General features: G+C 41.1%; 1 protein-coding gene across 4 annotated transcripts in view; it reads left to right on the forward strand.

Moving 5' to 3' along the window:
- The window catches only part of cd180 (CD180 molecule), a 28,265-nt gene extending 12,815 nt beyond the window's left edge, over window positions 1-15,450 (forward strand). For all 4 annotated transcript variants that reach the window (XM_078562857.1, XM_078562868.1, XM_078562878.1 and 1 more), the window contains 2 exons: window positions 7,052-8,904; window positions 9,178-15,450. In XM_078562857.1, coding sequence (XP_078418983.1) covers window positions 7,052-8,904; window positions 9,178-9,406 — 2,082 coding nt within the window. In that variant the 3' untranslated portion in view covers window positions 9,407-15,450. The remainder of the gene's footprint in view (window positions 1-7,051; window positions 8,905-9,177) is intronic.
- Window positions 15,451-16,347: the final 897 nt, after the last annotated feature.

Below are 16,347 nucleotides of genomic sequence, written 5' to 3' on the forward strand. Positions count from 1 at the left end.
TGAGATAGAGGATCAGCCATAATCATACTGAATGGCAGAGCTGGCTCGAAGAGCCAAATTACCTATTACTGCTCCTATTTTCTGTTTCTAAAAGGCTGGAATTAAAAAAAGAGGCCTCAGATGCTGAGGAAAATTCTGATGGATGGAAAAACTACCTCCAACCCAGAGCCCAGTGCGGAGTTGTTTAAATTTGTATAAGCCCTTCCAAAGTTTGAGGAAAGGGATGTAGAGGCATTCTTTATTTCATTTGAGAAGGTAGCTAAGCAAATCAAATGGCCAAACGAAAACTGGACATTGCTTCTACAGAGTAGGTTGGTGGGTAGAGCTCATGACGTTTCAGTGGATTATGATGCAGTAAAAAAGGCTATTCCTAGTACGTATGAGCTGGTCCCAGAGGCATACAGGCAGAAATTTCGAAACATAAAGAAACAGTCTGGGCAGGCTGTTATGACCACAGCCGATGTTAATTGCTGCGCAAACCATATCCCAGAGGGAAACTTGGCTCACAGGCCAACCTATTATTTTTTGGGGATTCCGAAAACAAGAAGGGGACACACTGATCTCGTCAGTAAGAACTCCAGTAATACTTCTGGGGTTTTAAAATTAAAATTAGAAGTTTTATTAACAAGAATAAAAGAAAAGATTACAGATACACAGTTAAACTTAGTCTTATAAAACATTGCCCCCAAAAAACTCTCTACTTAGTCAGACCCACAAGTAAACACCCTCCAGGCAACATAGACATTTAACTATAAAAAATCCAGTAATTTTACCCAAGGCAAACTGCTGTAGCTTCAATAAAGGCATACCACACAACCTGTAACTCTCTTCCACTCTGCTCTGAAAATCCAAACTTCAGAATTAAACTGCTTATTGCAGCCCAAGATTTTTCTAGCTTGACTGGATAGTTGATTTAGACTGCGCCCTCTCCCAGCCACAGCACAAGCTATAGCTCCAGCTGCTACATCTCACCACTCCAGCTCAACTGCCCAACACTAAAATATCTTTTTTCCCTTTCATCTCAGGTTCCATTGTTTTCATACCTCTTTGAAACTAAAATCCATTGAAATATAAGATCTTTTATGTTTCCATCTTGCCTTTGCTTTTGGCTTAATAAAATATAATATCCCCACTTCTATTTATCTCTGGGACTCCTGCAAGATGCAAACATGTTTCTTATTACCTCTGATTCCCCTTTGATATTCAAGCAAACTCTCCACATACCTAAAAATGCAAATGTTAGATCTAACCTATTCACTTGTACCTCAAACCTAACACCTCCATCCTTTTCATTTTTAAAAATTAATTTTATGGGATTTGGGCACCACTGGCTAGGCCAGCATTTGTTGCCTGTCCCTAATTATTCTTGAGAAGGTGGTGGTGAGCTGCCTTCTTGAACCACTGCAGTGCCTGTGATGCAGGTGCACCCACAGTGCTGTAGGGGGGAGTTCCAGGATTTTGACCCAGCGTCAATGAAGGAACGGCGATATATTTCCAAGTCAGGATGGTGAGTGGCTTGGAAAGGAACTTCCAGATGGTGGTATTCCCATGTATCTGCTGCCCTTGTCCTTCTAGATGATAGTGGTCATGGATTTGGAAGGTGCTGCCTAAGGAGCCTTGGTGAGTTTCTGAAGTGCATTTTGTAGATGGTACACACTGCTGCCACTGTTCATCAGTGGTGGAGGGAGTGAATGTTTGTGGAAGGGGTGTCAATCAAGCGGGCTGCTTTGTCCTGGATGGTGTCAAGCTTCTTGAGTGTTGCTGGAGCTGCACTCATCCAGGCAAGCAGAGAGTATTCCCCCACACTCCTGACACATGGTTTAAACCCCCCAGACAACCTGTCACCCATTAATCTCTGACACACACACACACCCTTTTCACGGAATAACACAGTATTTCCCAAAAATATTCTCAAAAATCCATTTCTCACAAGACCTATATTGAATTTGAGAGGGTAAAGCAAAGTAATTTTGACTGTTGGATAGAGGCATTAAACGTAGATACAACGTATGAAGCTCTTAGGGAAATAATTCTCCTGGAAGAAATTAAAAATTCACTTCCTCCAGTGGTTAGAACCCATGTTGAAAACCAGAGGGTTGCAACAGCTAGACAGGCAGCAGAGATGGCTGACGATTATAAGCTAGTCAATCAATCCACACCCTCTTTCTGTCACCCCGACAAGCCCGAGGAAGATAGAAGGTGGGAAGGTGAAAGGAAGGCAAGTAGCCAGGGAAGTGAAGGGACAGGTGGGACTGCTGTGGAAACTCCTTCTCAGTCCAGAGAAAGGAAGGTGCCGAGGGTGGAAGTGTTAGTCGAAGGCCCAAGTGTTTCCATTGTAACAAGGTGGGACACGTTTGTGCAGGTTGCTGGAAGTCATACGGGACAGAATATTAAGCTTGGCGGGTGGGCACGTGCGCGACTCGGCCGAGCGTAAAATGATGCACGATGATGTCGGGCAACTGTCCTGACGTCATCGCGCAGTCCCGTGATATTTCGTTCGGCGGGCACACGCCCGAGTTGGCAGCGCACCCACCGACAGTTAAAAGGCCCATTAAGGCCATTAAAAAGGTAATTAAATTCAAATTTTCGCTGCCCGTCCAGCTTTACGTTAGGCAGGCGAAAAGGCCAAGCAGGAAACCTCATCCACGGGCGGAATGAGGTTTCCTGAAGCAAATAAAAATCAATTAAAAATTTTACATTCGAATTAAAAACATGTCCCTGCTCATGTGACAGAGTCACAAGGGGATATGCTTTATGACATTTTTATTTTCTTTATTTTTTTTTAAAACAGCTCCATGCCTTGGGGAGATTATGCAGAGCTCTCTCGCACTTGGCCTGCTCGCCCTCCTCCCCCCACCCACACAGGCAGTGCTCAGCACAGCCGCTCGCGTTCCATGCTGGACGGGCCTTTATTGGCCCACCAGAGTGAAATTGCGGTGACGATCACAGGCGGTAGCCGGCTTCCCAACCGCCCCCACCGAGTCTGCACGCCAAGGGCAAAATTCTGCCCCATATTTTCATACTTAGAGACAGGACAATGAGAGGAACTAGAGAGGTTATTTATAGAATTGAAAGGAATCTGTAGGGATAAACCAGAGTGTACAACTTCAGCCATGTATGATGGGGATGTAGGGCTCTCCTTGCTTTGCATGAAACACGGTGTGGTTATCAGTGTCCAGCTAGGAATCCTCATCTCAGCGGAGCTTGTCTGAATTTGGAAACTCAAGAGGCTCAGGCGAGAAGGATTGATCCGGTTCTATTTTCCTCTGTACTGAAGCTCCATTAGTGAGAACCTCCAGATATCTACTGGGACCAGTGACCTGTCCTCGCACGAGGGAGCACCAGATTGACAGTGTCAAAACTCTGCAAACTTTATCCTTTTTATAAGGTTTTTTCTTCAAACACTCATCTCCACAGAGACTCTATTTATTTGTTCTTCATCTGTGTGTGTGTGTGTGTGCATGAGTGCTGGGTAATTTTAAAAGGGATAGATGGTTACACTTCCAGATTACAAATTGTGTGTTAACCAGTTCTTGCAACTTGTTTCATTTTATCATAAATCAATCACACTGAGTTTATTGAAAGAAGCCTGGTTACAGTCTCTTTTACTCTGGGTCTAACGGTAGCAAAGGTAAATATTTAGCCATTTTGGTAAGTGAATTAAACATTTACTCTAATGCTAAAGAAACTGCGCACTTCTCCCACCCTAGCCGTAACAGAGGCAAAATACAAGGTTAAATGTAAGAGATTTAGAACAAAGAGCAGAAGAGGCTCCTTTACACAGAAAATTGTGAAGTTGGGCAATTCATTTCCAGAGTTATTGGTTGAAGCAGACACCACACGCACATTTGAGAATGGATTAGATAAGTAGATGAAGGGATGGAGGGTAAAAGGCTAGGAGAGCAGAGTAGATAAATGAGATTGGACTATTTACCCTCATCTGAACAAACAATTAATTGGAGACATAACAAAAGGGTGCTGGTGGGGATAAAGGAAGTATCAATGGAATGACCTAGAATCTGAAAAGAAAAAAGGAGGAAATAGATAAAGACACACAGAAAAGCAAAGAACATGAATAGCAGGGGCAAGGAGGAGGTAAATCTGAAGGGAAAACAGGAGAAGATGGCAAAATGAAGTGCAGTCCAGAAGCCTAAAAGAACTATAGGTTAATACTGAAGGATAGAAAAATGGGAAGGAAAGGCTGATAAATGCTAGCACAGACTGGTTGGGCTGAATGGCCTGTTCTCATGGGAAAAATTATCTCCCCATTGGGGGGAAAGTGCAGGAGCGGGCACGGGCAGGTGCGCCTCCGATCGGCGCCCCCGAGTGGGGGTGCGCTGCCATTTTACATGGGCAGGCCAATTAAGACCCGCCCAGCGTGACGTCTGCCAAGAAGCGCTATGCGCTCCCTGTGTGGGCGGGTGGGTATTCCCTCAGCCAGGAGTGCGCTCTTTCGCACATGCACGCGAATGAGCGTACTGATCTACCTGAGGCTCAGTGCTGCCTCAGGGAGATCGGTTCCAAATTTAAAAATGTTAAAGAAACGATAACAAAATTTCCCTGACATGTCCCCTCATGTGACACTGTCACATGAGTTGGGACATGTCCATCACTTTTACTGAAACCTTTGTTAAATATTTAAAAACCCTCATGAAACCTCATCCCGACCGTCGATTAGGTTTCATGCTTTTTATTAAGCCCACCAGGGCTCCCGGCTTGTCCACCAACCTTAAGGTTGGACGGCAGGTCCATTAATTATGTCAATTACTATTTAAATGGGCAATAGGCCGTTGACAGGTCGGTGGGCGCACAGCTGATTCGGCTGCGCCCCCGCCGACCTGAAAATAGAAATGACGCGGAGTGACGTCAGGAGTTCCACGCGACGTCTCCCCCACTCACCAACCGGAAGATCCTCCTCCATATTGTACATTTTGTGCTTCTGTGCTCAGGGCTACCCTGAGGTTTGCTGCTTTGGAAAAAAAGAATTGATTCATAAAAATCTGTGAAAAGTGTTCCTTCTTTAAAAAAAGCTTTTGTTTATTAAGGCTTTGTTAAATCAAGAACAACATACAGGCTGAGGAGCATGAGGGGGATAGGAAGAGGTAAATTAAACTTTAACTCCAGATAAGACCTAACATTTGTGAGCAAATCTTTTTGGCTTTGTGGTCCTCAAGAGTTCTTATCATAGAGTCATTTGGAAAGTTTAAGTTTAAATCCAGAATGCCATCTGTTGTTTGTATCTTGAGCTGCAGAAGCTATTAGATCTCGGGGTTCTCATTTTGAATTTGCCAGCGAAACAACAACATTGAAAGCCCTTCCCAAAATTCCATAGCCGCAAGATTTAAATGAGATAGAACAGGAATGAAAATATGAGCGCAAATAAAACCAAATTGCCTCAGCTTCACGGACCGCTAGGGTCTGCAATTGGTCCTCAGTTTGCACAGCCTAAGAAAGATTTTGAAACATTGCCGCTGCTGAAGAGATACTAGAAAGCTAAACAAATTGCATATTAAAGTGAAGACAGAAACCCTCTCTCACTACTGGTGACAATGAAACCTTGCTTTTTATTTCCATATCTCAGCTGATATTTAACCAGCGACCCAAGATCCGTTCTCAGAATATTTTCACCTGTCGTCACTGTATTAGTTACTCTACTCTTCCCCTCCCTTTCTGGCTTGAAAACCTGCTTCAGCAAGTCCACCCTCAGGATTTTTTTTTTTAAATTCAGGATACAGTATTTAAAAGTTAACTTTGGAAGCTGACATCTTTGGCGTGATAAAGAGAGTTACCTCAAGGAGAATAGGTAACAGTTAACTCATTGTAGTCAATTGTCCTGAAAGTTCAATATCCCCTTCTGCTCGCTCTTAGTCTGTACTTCTCATGGGAATCTGAAGCTATAAATCCAAACATTAATTTCAATACTTATTTATATGAAGTGATATATTGACCACTTTATCTATATGTATGCAAAATCCAATTCTAAACTGATTGACACCGATCTGTTTCTGTCAGGCAAGTTCCAAACATGACACCTTAGAGCTGAGTAATATTTGTGAGCTGCTTAAAGTTGGGTGTTACTTTTTTTATTTGTTTATTTTGGAATGTGAGCATTGCTGACAAGGCCAGTATTAGTTGCTCATCTCTATTTGTCCTTGAGAAGGTGGGTGGTTGGCCGTCACCTTGAACCGCTGCAGTCTATGGGGTGTAGATACACCCTGAGAGCTGTTAGAGAATTCTAGGATTTTGACCCAGCGACAATGGAAAAATGGTGATATAGTTCCAAGTCAGGACGTGTAGCTTGAAGGGGGACCTGCAGATGATGGTGTTCCCATGCATCTGCTGTCCTTGTGCTTCCAGGCGGTAAAGGTTGCAGGTTTGAAAGGTACTTTTGAAGGAGGTTTGGTGAGTTGCTGCAGTGTCTCTTGTACTTGGTACACACTGCTGCCACTGTGCGCCCATATTGGAGGGAGTGAATGTTCATGGTGGTAGATGGGATGCTGATGTAGTGGGCTGATTTGTCCTGGATGGTATCGAGCTTCTTGAGTGTTTAAGGAGCTGCACTCATTCAGGCATCTGGAAAGTACTCCAACACACTTCTGACCTCTGTCCTGTAGATGGTGGACAGGCTTCAGGGAGTCAGGAGATGAGTTACTCTCCGCAGAATTCCCAGCCTCTGACCTGCTCTTGTAGTCACAGTATTTATATGGCTGATCCAGTTTGGTTTCTGGTAAATGATAACCCTTAGAATGTTGATGGTGGGGGTTACTGTTACTCCCCAATAAAACATCCATGGTTAAATTATTTTCTTTGAAAAATTGCTTAGGAAAGAATACTGTATCATTACTTGAAATAATCTTACAAGGGAATGTAAATTTCTATACCTAAAGTATACATTTGTGTACATATTTCCATGTACTTCTGTTACTTAAGCAGAACAATAAATTTGATTTATCAATGTGATGTGGTACCATATAAATAGAAATATTTATATTCTTATTACTCAAAATTATGCCAGTAGAAATAAACTATGTTTTTTTTTGTTCTTTTCCAGTTTGAATCTGATTGTTTCCACAAAATTGGAAGTTTACACGTTCTAGTTTTGGATGATGTTGCTCTCAGCCAAAATGTCACTAAGCGGCTCTGTCATGTATTGTCAGGGACCGACATCGTTGAGCTTTCTTTGAGGAACACGCACCTGAAAATACAGAACACCACTTTTAATGGATTAAACAAAACAAACTTGACATCCCTTGATCTGTCCAATAACAGGTTAACTTCGTTGCAGGATAATTCGTTTCAGTGGTTGCATAGCTTAGAGTACCTACACCTTGAAAATAACAGCATCGGTCATGTCACCCGCCAAACGTTTGCTGGATTAGAAAATTTAAAGTGTTTGAACTTGAAGAAAGGCCTCAAAGGGCAAAATGTCCTGAATGAAGTAGAATCTCTCATTGACGATTACTCATTTCAGGCGTTGAAAAACTTAGTGCAACTCAATCTGGAAGACAATAGTATAGCAGGCATAAGGGCACATACTTTCTCTGGCTTGACAAGTCTGAAGTACCTTAGCCTGTATAACTGTTTGGTCGACTTGAAAACCATCAATAATAAAACATTCATGTCTCTTGCTGAGTCTCCCCTTGTCAGCTTAAACCTGACAAAGACAAAAATTTCAAAACTGCAGCATGGAGCTTTTTCCTGGTTCAAGAATCTGAAAAACGTGGATATCGGTCTCAATTCCATAGCTCAGACCCTTACGGGAGAGGAATTTCTAGGTCTTAGTGAGATCAAGGAGATATACCTATCATATAACTCGAAGTTGATCTTGACTTCATCATCCTTTGTTCATGTCCCTTCTATGAAAATCTTAATGCTTAGCAAGTCAAACATCGCCTCATTGAGCTTTCAACCATCACCGTTTGATCCGCTTCAGAACCTCTCTGTCCTTGATCTTAGCAACAATAATTTAGCCAATTTAGATAAAGATGTTTTCCGTGAGCTTCGGCAGCTTCAAGTTTTAAAGTTGCAACACAATAACTTGGCACGGCTCTGGAAGAGTATTAATCCTGGCGGACCGGTTTTGTATCTAAGTGGTTTGAAGGATCTTCAAAGACTTGATTTGCAATCCAATGGGTTAGACGAGCTCCCAGAGAAAGCTTTCCAAGGATTGTATCAACTCAGTATTTTAGATTTAAGCTCAAACAATTTAGATTTTCTTCCAGATTTTGTATTTAATGACTTGCAGTCTCTCGAATTACTACAAATGCAGAAAAATTTGATTACATCTGTTGAGAAAAGTGTTTTTAGCCAAGCATTTATTAACTTAACAGCTCTCTACATGGGATTCAATCCTTTTGACTGTACTTGTGAAAGTATTTCCTGGTTTGTTACCTGGCTGAATAAGACCAACAGCAGCATCCCTGGCTTAAATAATCAATACATTTGCAACACCCCACCAAGTTACCACAACCATACTGTTGTTGCTTTTGACATATCTCCTTGCAAAGACATCGCCCCTTTCGAGGGTCTATTCATAATTAGCAGCAGCATTATACTTGGCATTATATTTACTGTGTTTCTTATTCAATTTCAAGGATGGAGGCTAGAATTCTATTGGAACGTTTCTGTCAACCGAATATTTGGGTTTAAGGAGATAGACCATCAGGAAATTCACTTCGAGTACGATGCTTACATTATTCATGCAAAAAATGACATTGACTGGGTCAACAATTATTTGTTGCCCTTGGAGCAACATGATCAAACTGCGTTCCAGTTTTGCTTGGAAGAAAGAGACTCTGAAGTTGGAATTTCTGAGCTGGAATCCATCGTGAACAGTATAAGTCAGAGCAGAAAAATTATCTTTGTTATGACTCAAGAGCTTTTAAAGGATCCCTGGTGCAGAAGGTATGCTCACTTTAATTACATATTTACAAAGTATTTACAGAACTAAAACAGGCCATTCAACCCAACATGTCCTTGCCGGTATTTATTCACCACATGGACCACCTCCCACCCACTCACACTGGCTGCCTGAAAGTGATTTTCATTGCTGATGCCCCATAACATGAGGACAAAATTTCACTGGGCCAACGTGCACATGCACTTGGTCAGGAGAAATATCCATGACCAATATCATACGTTGCTTTCTGTCTAATTAAATCACTTTTCTGATTGCAGGTTCAAGGTGCATCAAGCAATGCAGCAAGTCATTCAGCAAAGCCGAGATGCCATAATTTTGATCTTTTTACAAGATATCCCTGATTATAAATTACACCAGATGCTCTGCGTCCGAAGAGGAATGTTCAAATCGCACTGCATTCTAGTCTGGCCTGTACAGAATGAGCGAATACCTGCTTTTCACCAGAAACTTATGGTTGCACTTGGTTCAAGTAATCAAGTCCAGTAGCTTTACATGAATACAATAGACACTCATCAGCCTAATACATGGGGTAAAAAAATAAAAAGGGCAAGTTTGGGGCAAGTATTAGCAACAGAAATTTGAACAGAATCATAGAATGGTCTCCTTCTCTGTTGTAACCATTTGGCCTGTCGTGTCTGTGTTGTCTCTTTGCAAGAGCAACTCACCAATGCCAAACCCCTACCTTTTCCCCATAGCCATGCAAATCTTTTCTCTTCAGAATATGATTCATTTGTCTTTTGAAAGCCTTGACAGAACCTGCCTCCACCATACTCTCAGATAGTGCATTCCAGAGGATCCAAAACCTTTTCCTCATGGTCCTTCTTTTGCCAATCACCTTAAATCAGTCCTGGCAATATCCCTGTAAATCTCCTCTGCACCCTCTCTAATGCAATTAAACCCTTTCTGTAATGAAGTGACCAAAACTGCACACAGTACTCAAGTTGTGGCCTAATAAATGTTTTATATAGTTCCAGCATAACCACTCTGTTCTTATATTTCATGCCCCAGGATGAAACGATTCTATATGCCTTCTTAACCACCTTATCAATCTGTCCTGCTACCTTCAGAGATCTGGGGACATTCACTCCAAGGTCCCTTGCTTCCTCTACACCTCTCAGTATCCTCCCATTTATTGTGTAATCCTTTGCCTTGTTTGACCTCCCCAAATGCATCACCTCACACTTCTCTGGGTTGAATTCCATTTGCCACTTTTCTGCCCACCTGACCAGTCCATTGATACCTTCCTGCAGTTTACATCAATTCTTCAGGACAGAGAATAAATCAGAAGATAATGAGGGTATGTAAAAAAGGCAGTACATTAATCATGGGTGACATTAATCTTCATGTAGATTGGGAAAATCAAATTGGCATGGGTAGACATGAGCAAGAATTCATAGAGTGTATTCGGGACGGTTTCCTGGAACAATATGTTGTGGGTCCAACCAAAGATCAGGCTATTTTGGATTTGGTAATGTGTAATGAGGCAGGTTTAATAACTGATCTCAGAGTAAAATATCCCTTAGGAAACAGCGACCATAACGTGGTTGCATTTAGCTTTCAGTTTGAGAGTGAGAAACTTGGGTGGGAAACAACTGTACTAAACTTAAATAAGGGTAATTACAATGGAATGGGGGCAGAGTTGGCTGGAGTGGACTGGGAAAGGAGTTTAGCAGAAAAGACAGTTGATGAACAATGACAGACATTTAAGAAAATAATTCGTGCCTCACAACAAAGATACATCCCAGTGAGGAAGAAGGATTCTCAGAAGGGGATAAACCAACCATGGTTAACCAAGGAAGTTAAGGATAGTACCAAATTGAAAGAAAATGCATACAATGTGGCAAAGATTAGTGGTAAGCTAGAGGATTGGGAAAGGTTTAAAAACCAACAGAAGATGACCAAAAAAAATAGAGAGGGCGAAAATAAATTTTAAGGGTAAACTAGCAAGTAATATAAAAATGGACAGTAAGAACTTCTTTAAATATATAAAAAGGAAGAGAGAGGCCAAAGTGAACATAGGCCCCTTAGAGAACGAGGCTGGGCAAATAATAATGGGGAACCAAGAAATGGCAGAGGAGTTGAATAAATAATTTGCATCAATTTTTACAGTAGAAGACACTAATAGCATTCCAAAAATACGAAATAATCAAGGGGCAAAAGTGGGGGGGGGGGGGGGGGCGGGTGGAATTAAATACAATAACTATCACTAGAGAAAAAATACTAGGGAAACTAATGGAGCTAAAGGTCGATACGTCCCCTGGACCTGGTGGGTTGCATCCTAGGATGTTAAAGTAAGTACCTACAGAGACAATGGATGCACTGGTAGTAATCCTCCAAGAATCCTTAGATTCTGGAAAAGTCCCAGAGGATTGGAAAACTGCCAATGTAACACCCTTATTCAAAAAGGGAGGGAGACAAAAAACAGGTAACTGTAGGCCAGTTAGCTTAACATCCATCATTGGGAAAATGTTAGAGTCCATTATAAAGGATGTAATAGTAGGGCATTTAGAAATAGATAATATAAGCAAGCAGAGTCAGCATGGCTTCATGAAGGGGGAATCATGCCTGACAAAGTATTAGAATTCTTTAAGGAAGTAACAAGCAGGATAGATAGGGGAACCAGTAGATGTAATATATTTGGATTTACAAAAGGCGTTCGATAAGGTACCACACATAAGGACACTTAATAAGATAAGAGCCCATGGTGTTGGGGTAGAATATTAGCATGGATAGAGGACTGACTGTTTTGGGGTCTGTAGTACACTCCCAATAGTGTGACTGTTCCTTTTTTGTTCCTAAGCTCAATCCGTATGGCCTCAGTTGATGATTCTCCTAACATATCATCCCTCCTCACAGCTGTAATTGCTTCTCTAACCAAAATTGCCACCCACCTTCTTTTATTCCCCTCTCTATCTCATCTGAAAACCCTGTAACCAGGAACATTGAACTGTCATTCTTAAGCCATGTTTCCGTAATAGCTGTGATATCATACTGCCATCTGTACCTCAGCTCATCTGCATTATTTACTATACTCCTTGCATTGAAGTAAATATCCTTGAGCACAGACAAACTCTTTTTTATTTTCTATCTTTTGTTTCCTCTGCCTTCCAGACTCACTCACTGATTTTCTACCTTCCATTATCATTTCTGATTTTGCCGCATCTGAGTCTACCCTGCCAAACTAGTTTAAATCCTTCCCAAAAGCACCAGGAAACCTCCCAGCAAGGATAAAGGTCCTGGCCCCATTGAGATGCAAACCATCTGGCTTGTACAGGTCCCACCTCCCCCAGAACTAGTCCCAATGCCCCAGGATTCTGAATCTCTCCCTCCTGCACCATCTCTCCAGCCACACATTCATCAGCTCTAACCTCCTATTTCTATGCTCACTGAAGCATGGCAGCGGTCGTAATATGGAGATTCCTACCTCTTTCAACCTGCTTTTTAATGTCTTATCTAGCTCTCTAAAATCTGCTTTCAGGACCTCATCCCTCTTTCTCTCCACGTCATTGGTACCAATGTGAACCACGACCTCTGGCTGTTCACCTTCCCCCTTAAGAACGTCCTGCAGTCGCTCTGTGATATTCTTGACCCCGGCACCAAGGAGGCAACATACCACCTTGAAGTCACGTCTACGGCCGCAGAATCGCCTGTCTGTTCCCTAACTATTGAACCCCCTATCACTATTCGTCTTGTACTCTTCTTCCTTCCCGCCCAGGCAGCTGAACCACCCTTGGTGCCCCGAACTTGGGTCTTGCTGCACTCCACTTGAGGAACCATCGCCTTCACCAACATCCAAAATGGAAAACCGGTTCTTGAGCGAGGTAAACTCAAAGGACTCCGGCATCACCTGCCTGGCTCTCCTAGACTTTCTGATGGTCATCCATTCCCTCTCTGCCTGCACACTCCTAATCTGTGGTGTCAACACCTCCCTAAACATGCTATCCATGTAGTCCTCAGCATCACAGATGCGCCACAGTGACTCCAACCACTACTCGAGTTTCGAAACCCAGAGCTCAAGTTTCTGCAGCTGGTGACACTTCTTGCACATGCTCATCTCGGGCATGTGAAGAGTCCACAACTGCCCACATGCCACAGAATGGGCATTCTGCATGGCCGAGCTGCCCTGCCATACCTTAAGTTTACTTTTGGACTATTTCCTATAAACTGGAGACTAGAAAGTAAAGTAGACTTACTCACCAATCAGCTCCTTCTCCTGTGCCTATTAGTTAGTTGCGGGTTATGTGAAACTTTTAAATTTTTCTATAATTGAGCCATTTACACAATTAATTACTTTTACTTTTTAATTACTTTTCAATCAATTCAAAAAACCCTACTACTCCCAATAAGTTTTACTATGACTACAAAAACTTCACTACCAAAAAAAACCTTACAGTTACCAATAAATTGTCCCATTCTTAAAAGATAAATGAGCAAAATACTCACCAACCAATCACATGCTTGGTTCCATGTGACATCACATTCGGTTTTCTCTGAATCTGGTCGGTTCCACAGACTGAGCCCCCACCACCAGCAGCAGTAGCAGCATCAGGTCCGCTGGAAGTCTCAATCCCTCTCACACTCTTTGAAGTCTCCAGTTCCACTGGAAGTCTCAGCCCCTCTCATACTATTGTGTTCGGTGAGACAGCAGTAAAATTGGGCATGCGCAAAAAATTATTTTGCTGCATAAATGTTTTGGAGAGTAATTAAGCAGTAATTTAGCAGTACTAAGACATTATTTGACCATCTCAACACACACAAATCTCCTTTCAACTGGACTTTATCAGGCAATTAGCAGTTATCAGGTATGGGAAGTGGCGGCATGGCGGTTGTGTCACTGGGCTAGTGATCCAGACTAATGTTTTGGGGACATGGGTTCAAATCCCACCATGGCAGCTGGTGTAATTTGAACTCAATTTAAAAGTCTGGAATATAAAGCTACTCTCAGTAAGGGTGACCATGACAACTATCATTTGCTGTAAAAACCCATCTGGTTCACTAATGTCTTTTAGGAAGGAAATCTGCCATCCTTACCTGGTCTGGCCTACATTCGGTTGACTCTTGACTGCGCTCAGAAATGGCCTAGTAAACCACTCAGTTCAAGGGCAATTAGGGATGAGCAACAAATGCTGGCCTTGCCAGCAATGCCCACATCCTATTAAAGAACAAAAGATTTTTTTTGTTTCAATGCCCCTTTAAGGGGATATTAATTAGTTACTTTGCTTATTAGTTCATTTGTTTGTTTTATCGGTACGCTCAAGAGTATAAATAAACACTTTTGGACTGCATCACCAGCCCCAAGATGGTACTTTATTTAAAATTTGATATGGTTCCCTTAAAATTTTTATTTTTGCCACAATGCCCCCTTTAAGGGGCATTGAGCTTGTCTGTGGGAACTGAGAGATAAATGGTAAAGGAGCTAGATGCAAGCAATTGTAATGAGAGGCTATGGTGAAGTTAGAATTATAAGTAAATAAATTGGATTTTAAAATTTGCATTAGATGATAGGTAAGGACTTGACTTTTCGGCTGCTAAATTTCAAAGGAAGTTTAAGGGGCTTTTACAACTTAACAAAGGTTTCATAAGTAAACAAGGGAAGGTTATTTAATTTTATTTGACCTGAAAGTGGAGGCAATAGGAAAACATTAAAGATTTTTATAGTTTGGAAAAGTTCAGTTCAAAGAGATGCTTAGGCCAATGGAGTCTAGGATGAAAGGGAAAAAAGATATTAAGGAAAGATGTTTATTGGAGTTGAGGTGGCTGTGTGGGGGAGGTGTCCTGAGACCAGCTCTGTGCTGAGAAAAGTTGTGAATTTAAAGTAGCCATCCAGTTTCAAGCCAGGAAAGCCTTTGTTTCCAGACAGTAGTCTGTTTCTGAATTTCCTTTGGATTTCCATAGCAGAGTGGAAGAAAATGAAAACTTGTGTGGTATACTTTACTAAAGTAACAGCGGTTTTACCTTGGGTAATATTACCAGATTTTTATGGTTAAAATCCTTAAGGGAGCTATTGCCAAGTAGCTTACTTATATCTTCTGATCAAGTGGGTTATTCGGGGAATGTTTTGTAAGATTGTTTCAACTGTGTAATATTAATCTTGTGTGTTTAAGTTTTTTTTCTTCGTGTTAATAAATCTGTTAATTTTAAAATCCTAAAAGGTGTACTCAGATTCTATGCTTCTGGGATCAGTAGTTTTCCCCTCATTTTCAAAAAAAAAGTTATGATCAGCAAAACAACTTTCCCTCTGGGATTTGGCTTGCTCAGTGAATAACATCAGCTGCAGTCATAACAGGTATAAAGAGAAAAAAATCCTTTTATCCATAAATTTGCAGCTATATGTTGGTACAGGTCCAGGGAAAAATAAATTATCCCCTTTGTTTCTTTGGTGTCAGGGCGTACAAATAAAGGTGTCTTTACTATTTAAACAAATGTGGAAATTTTAAAATTGTATTTCTGTGTTTTTATCACTGACTTTGAGTTTTCCAACTTTATCCATATTGCCAAAATAAAGCACATTTGAAATATTCAATCAACAACACCTGTTGCTTATTTGTTGGATTTGTTCAATGAAGAACAATATACATATAATTTCTTACCAAATAAATCTTTTTTAATAAAAAATAGCCTTCACTTGCATTTTGCAACTAAGAAAAGAAAGATTTTTGATATGATTTGATCAGAGTATTAGGGTCTTGGAGCAATGACAGATAAATGGAGTTGAGGTACAGATTAGCCATGACTGTTTTGAATGATGGGACAGGTTTGAGGCACTGGAAGATCTACTCCCATATATACTATGCTGGAAACTCAGTTTGTTCTAGCAAAAACATATTTTAGTTGCCATGAAAGTAAATGGAAGGTTTGCTTCACTTCGGAAAAAAACAATAGCACAGTCAGCCACCCACTGCCAACAAACTTGTATTATCACCTTAAAGCTCCTGCTGAAAACTACTGAATTGTGTAAATACTTCCATGACTAATAAATATACGTATAAATAGAGGGCAAAAAAAAACAATCGCATTTGCAACAAATTTAACAACTGATTTCTTCTAGAATCTGTATTTTTTTAAGGAAATATATCTTGCGATATATTTCCAATGAAATTCCATGTTGTATTTTTACTTAACTGAAAAGTTAATTTATTCCACCAGGTTTGGATGTTCATTTTTAATCAAGGGAAAGCAGTAACCAAATTGCCTAAACCCAATATCCACCCAACCCTGACTTACTCTTCTGGCTAGCCCATGTACCCAGCCAAGATTAGATATTAGATTATCAACAAGGGACGATACACAAATATGTAAAACCTGTCCAAAGACACCTAAATAAAATTGGAGGGTTCTACAATCAAGAAATTAATCTCTCCTTTAACAGATGTTCATTTAATTTGCTTTGTATTTCTGACATTTTCTGTTTTATCACAGACTTCCAG

This window comes from Cetorhinus maximus, chromosome 2, assembly GCF_964194155.1.
Source record: "Cetorhinus maximus chromosome 2, sCetMax3.hap1.1, whole genome shotgun sequence".
Classification (NCBI taxonomy): Eukaryota; Metazoa; Chordata; class Chondrichthyes; order Lamniformes; family Cetorhinidae; genus Cetorhinus; species Cetorhinus maximus.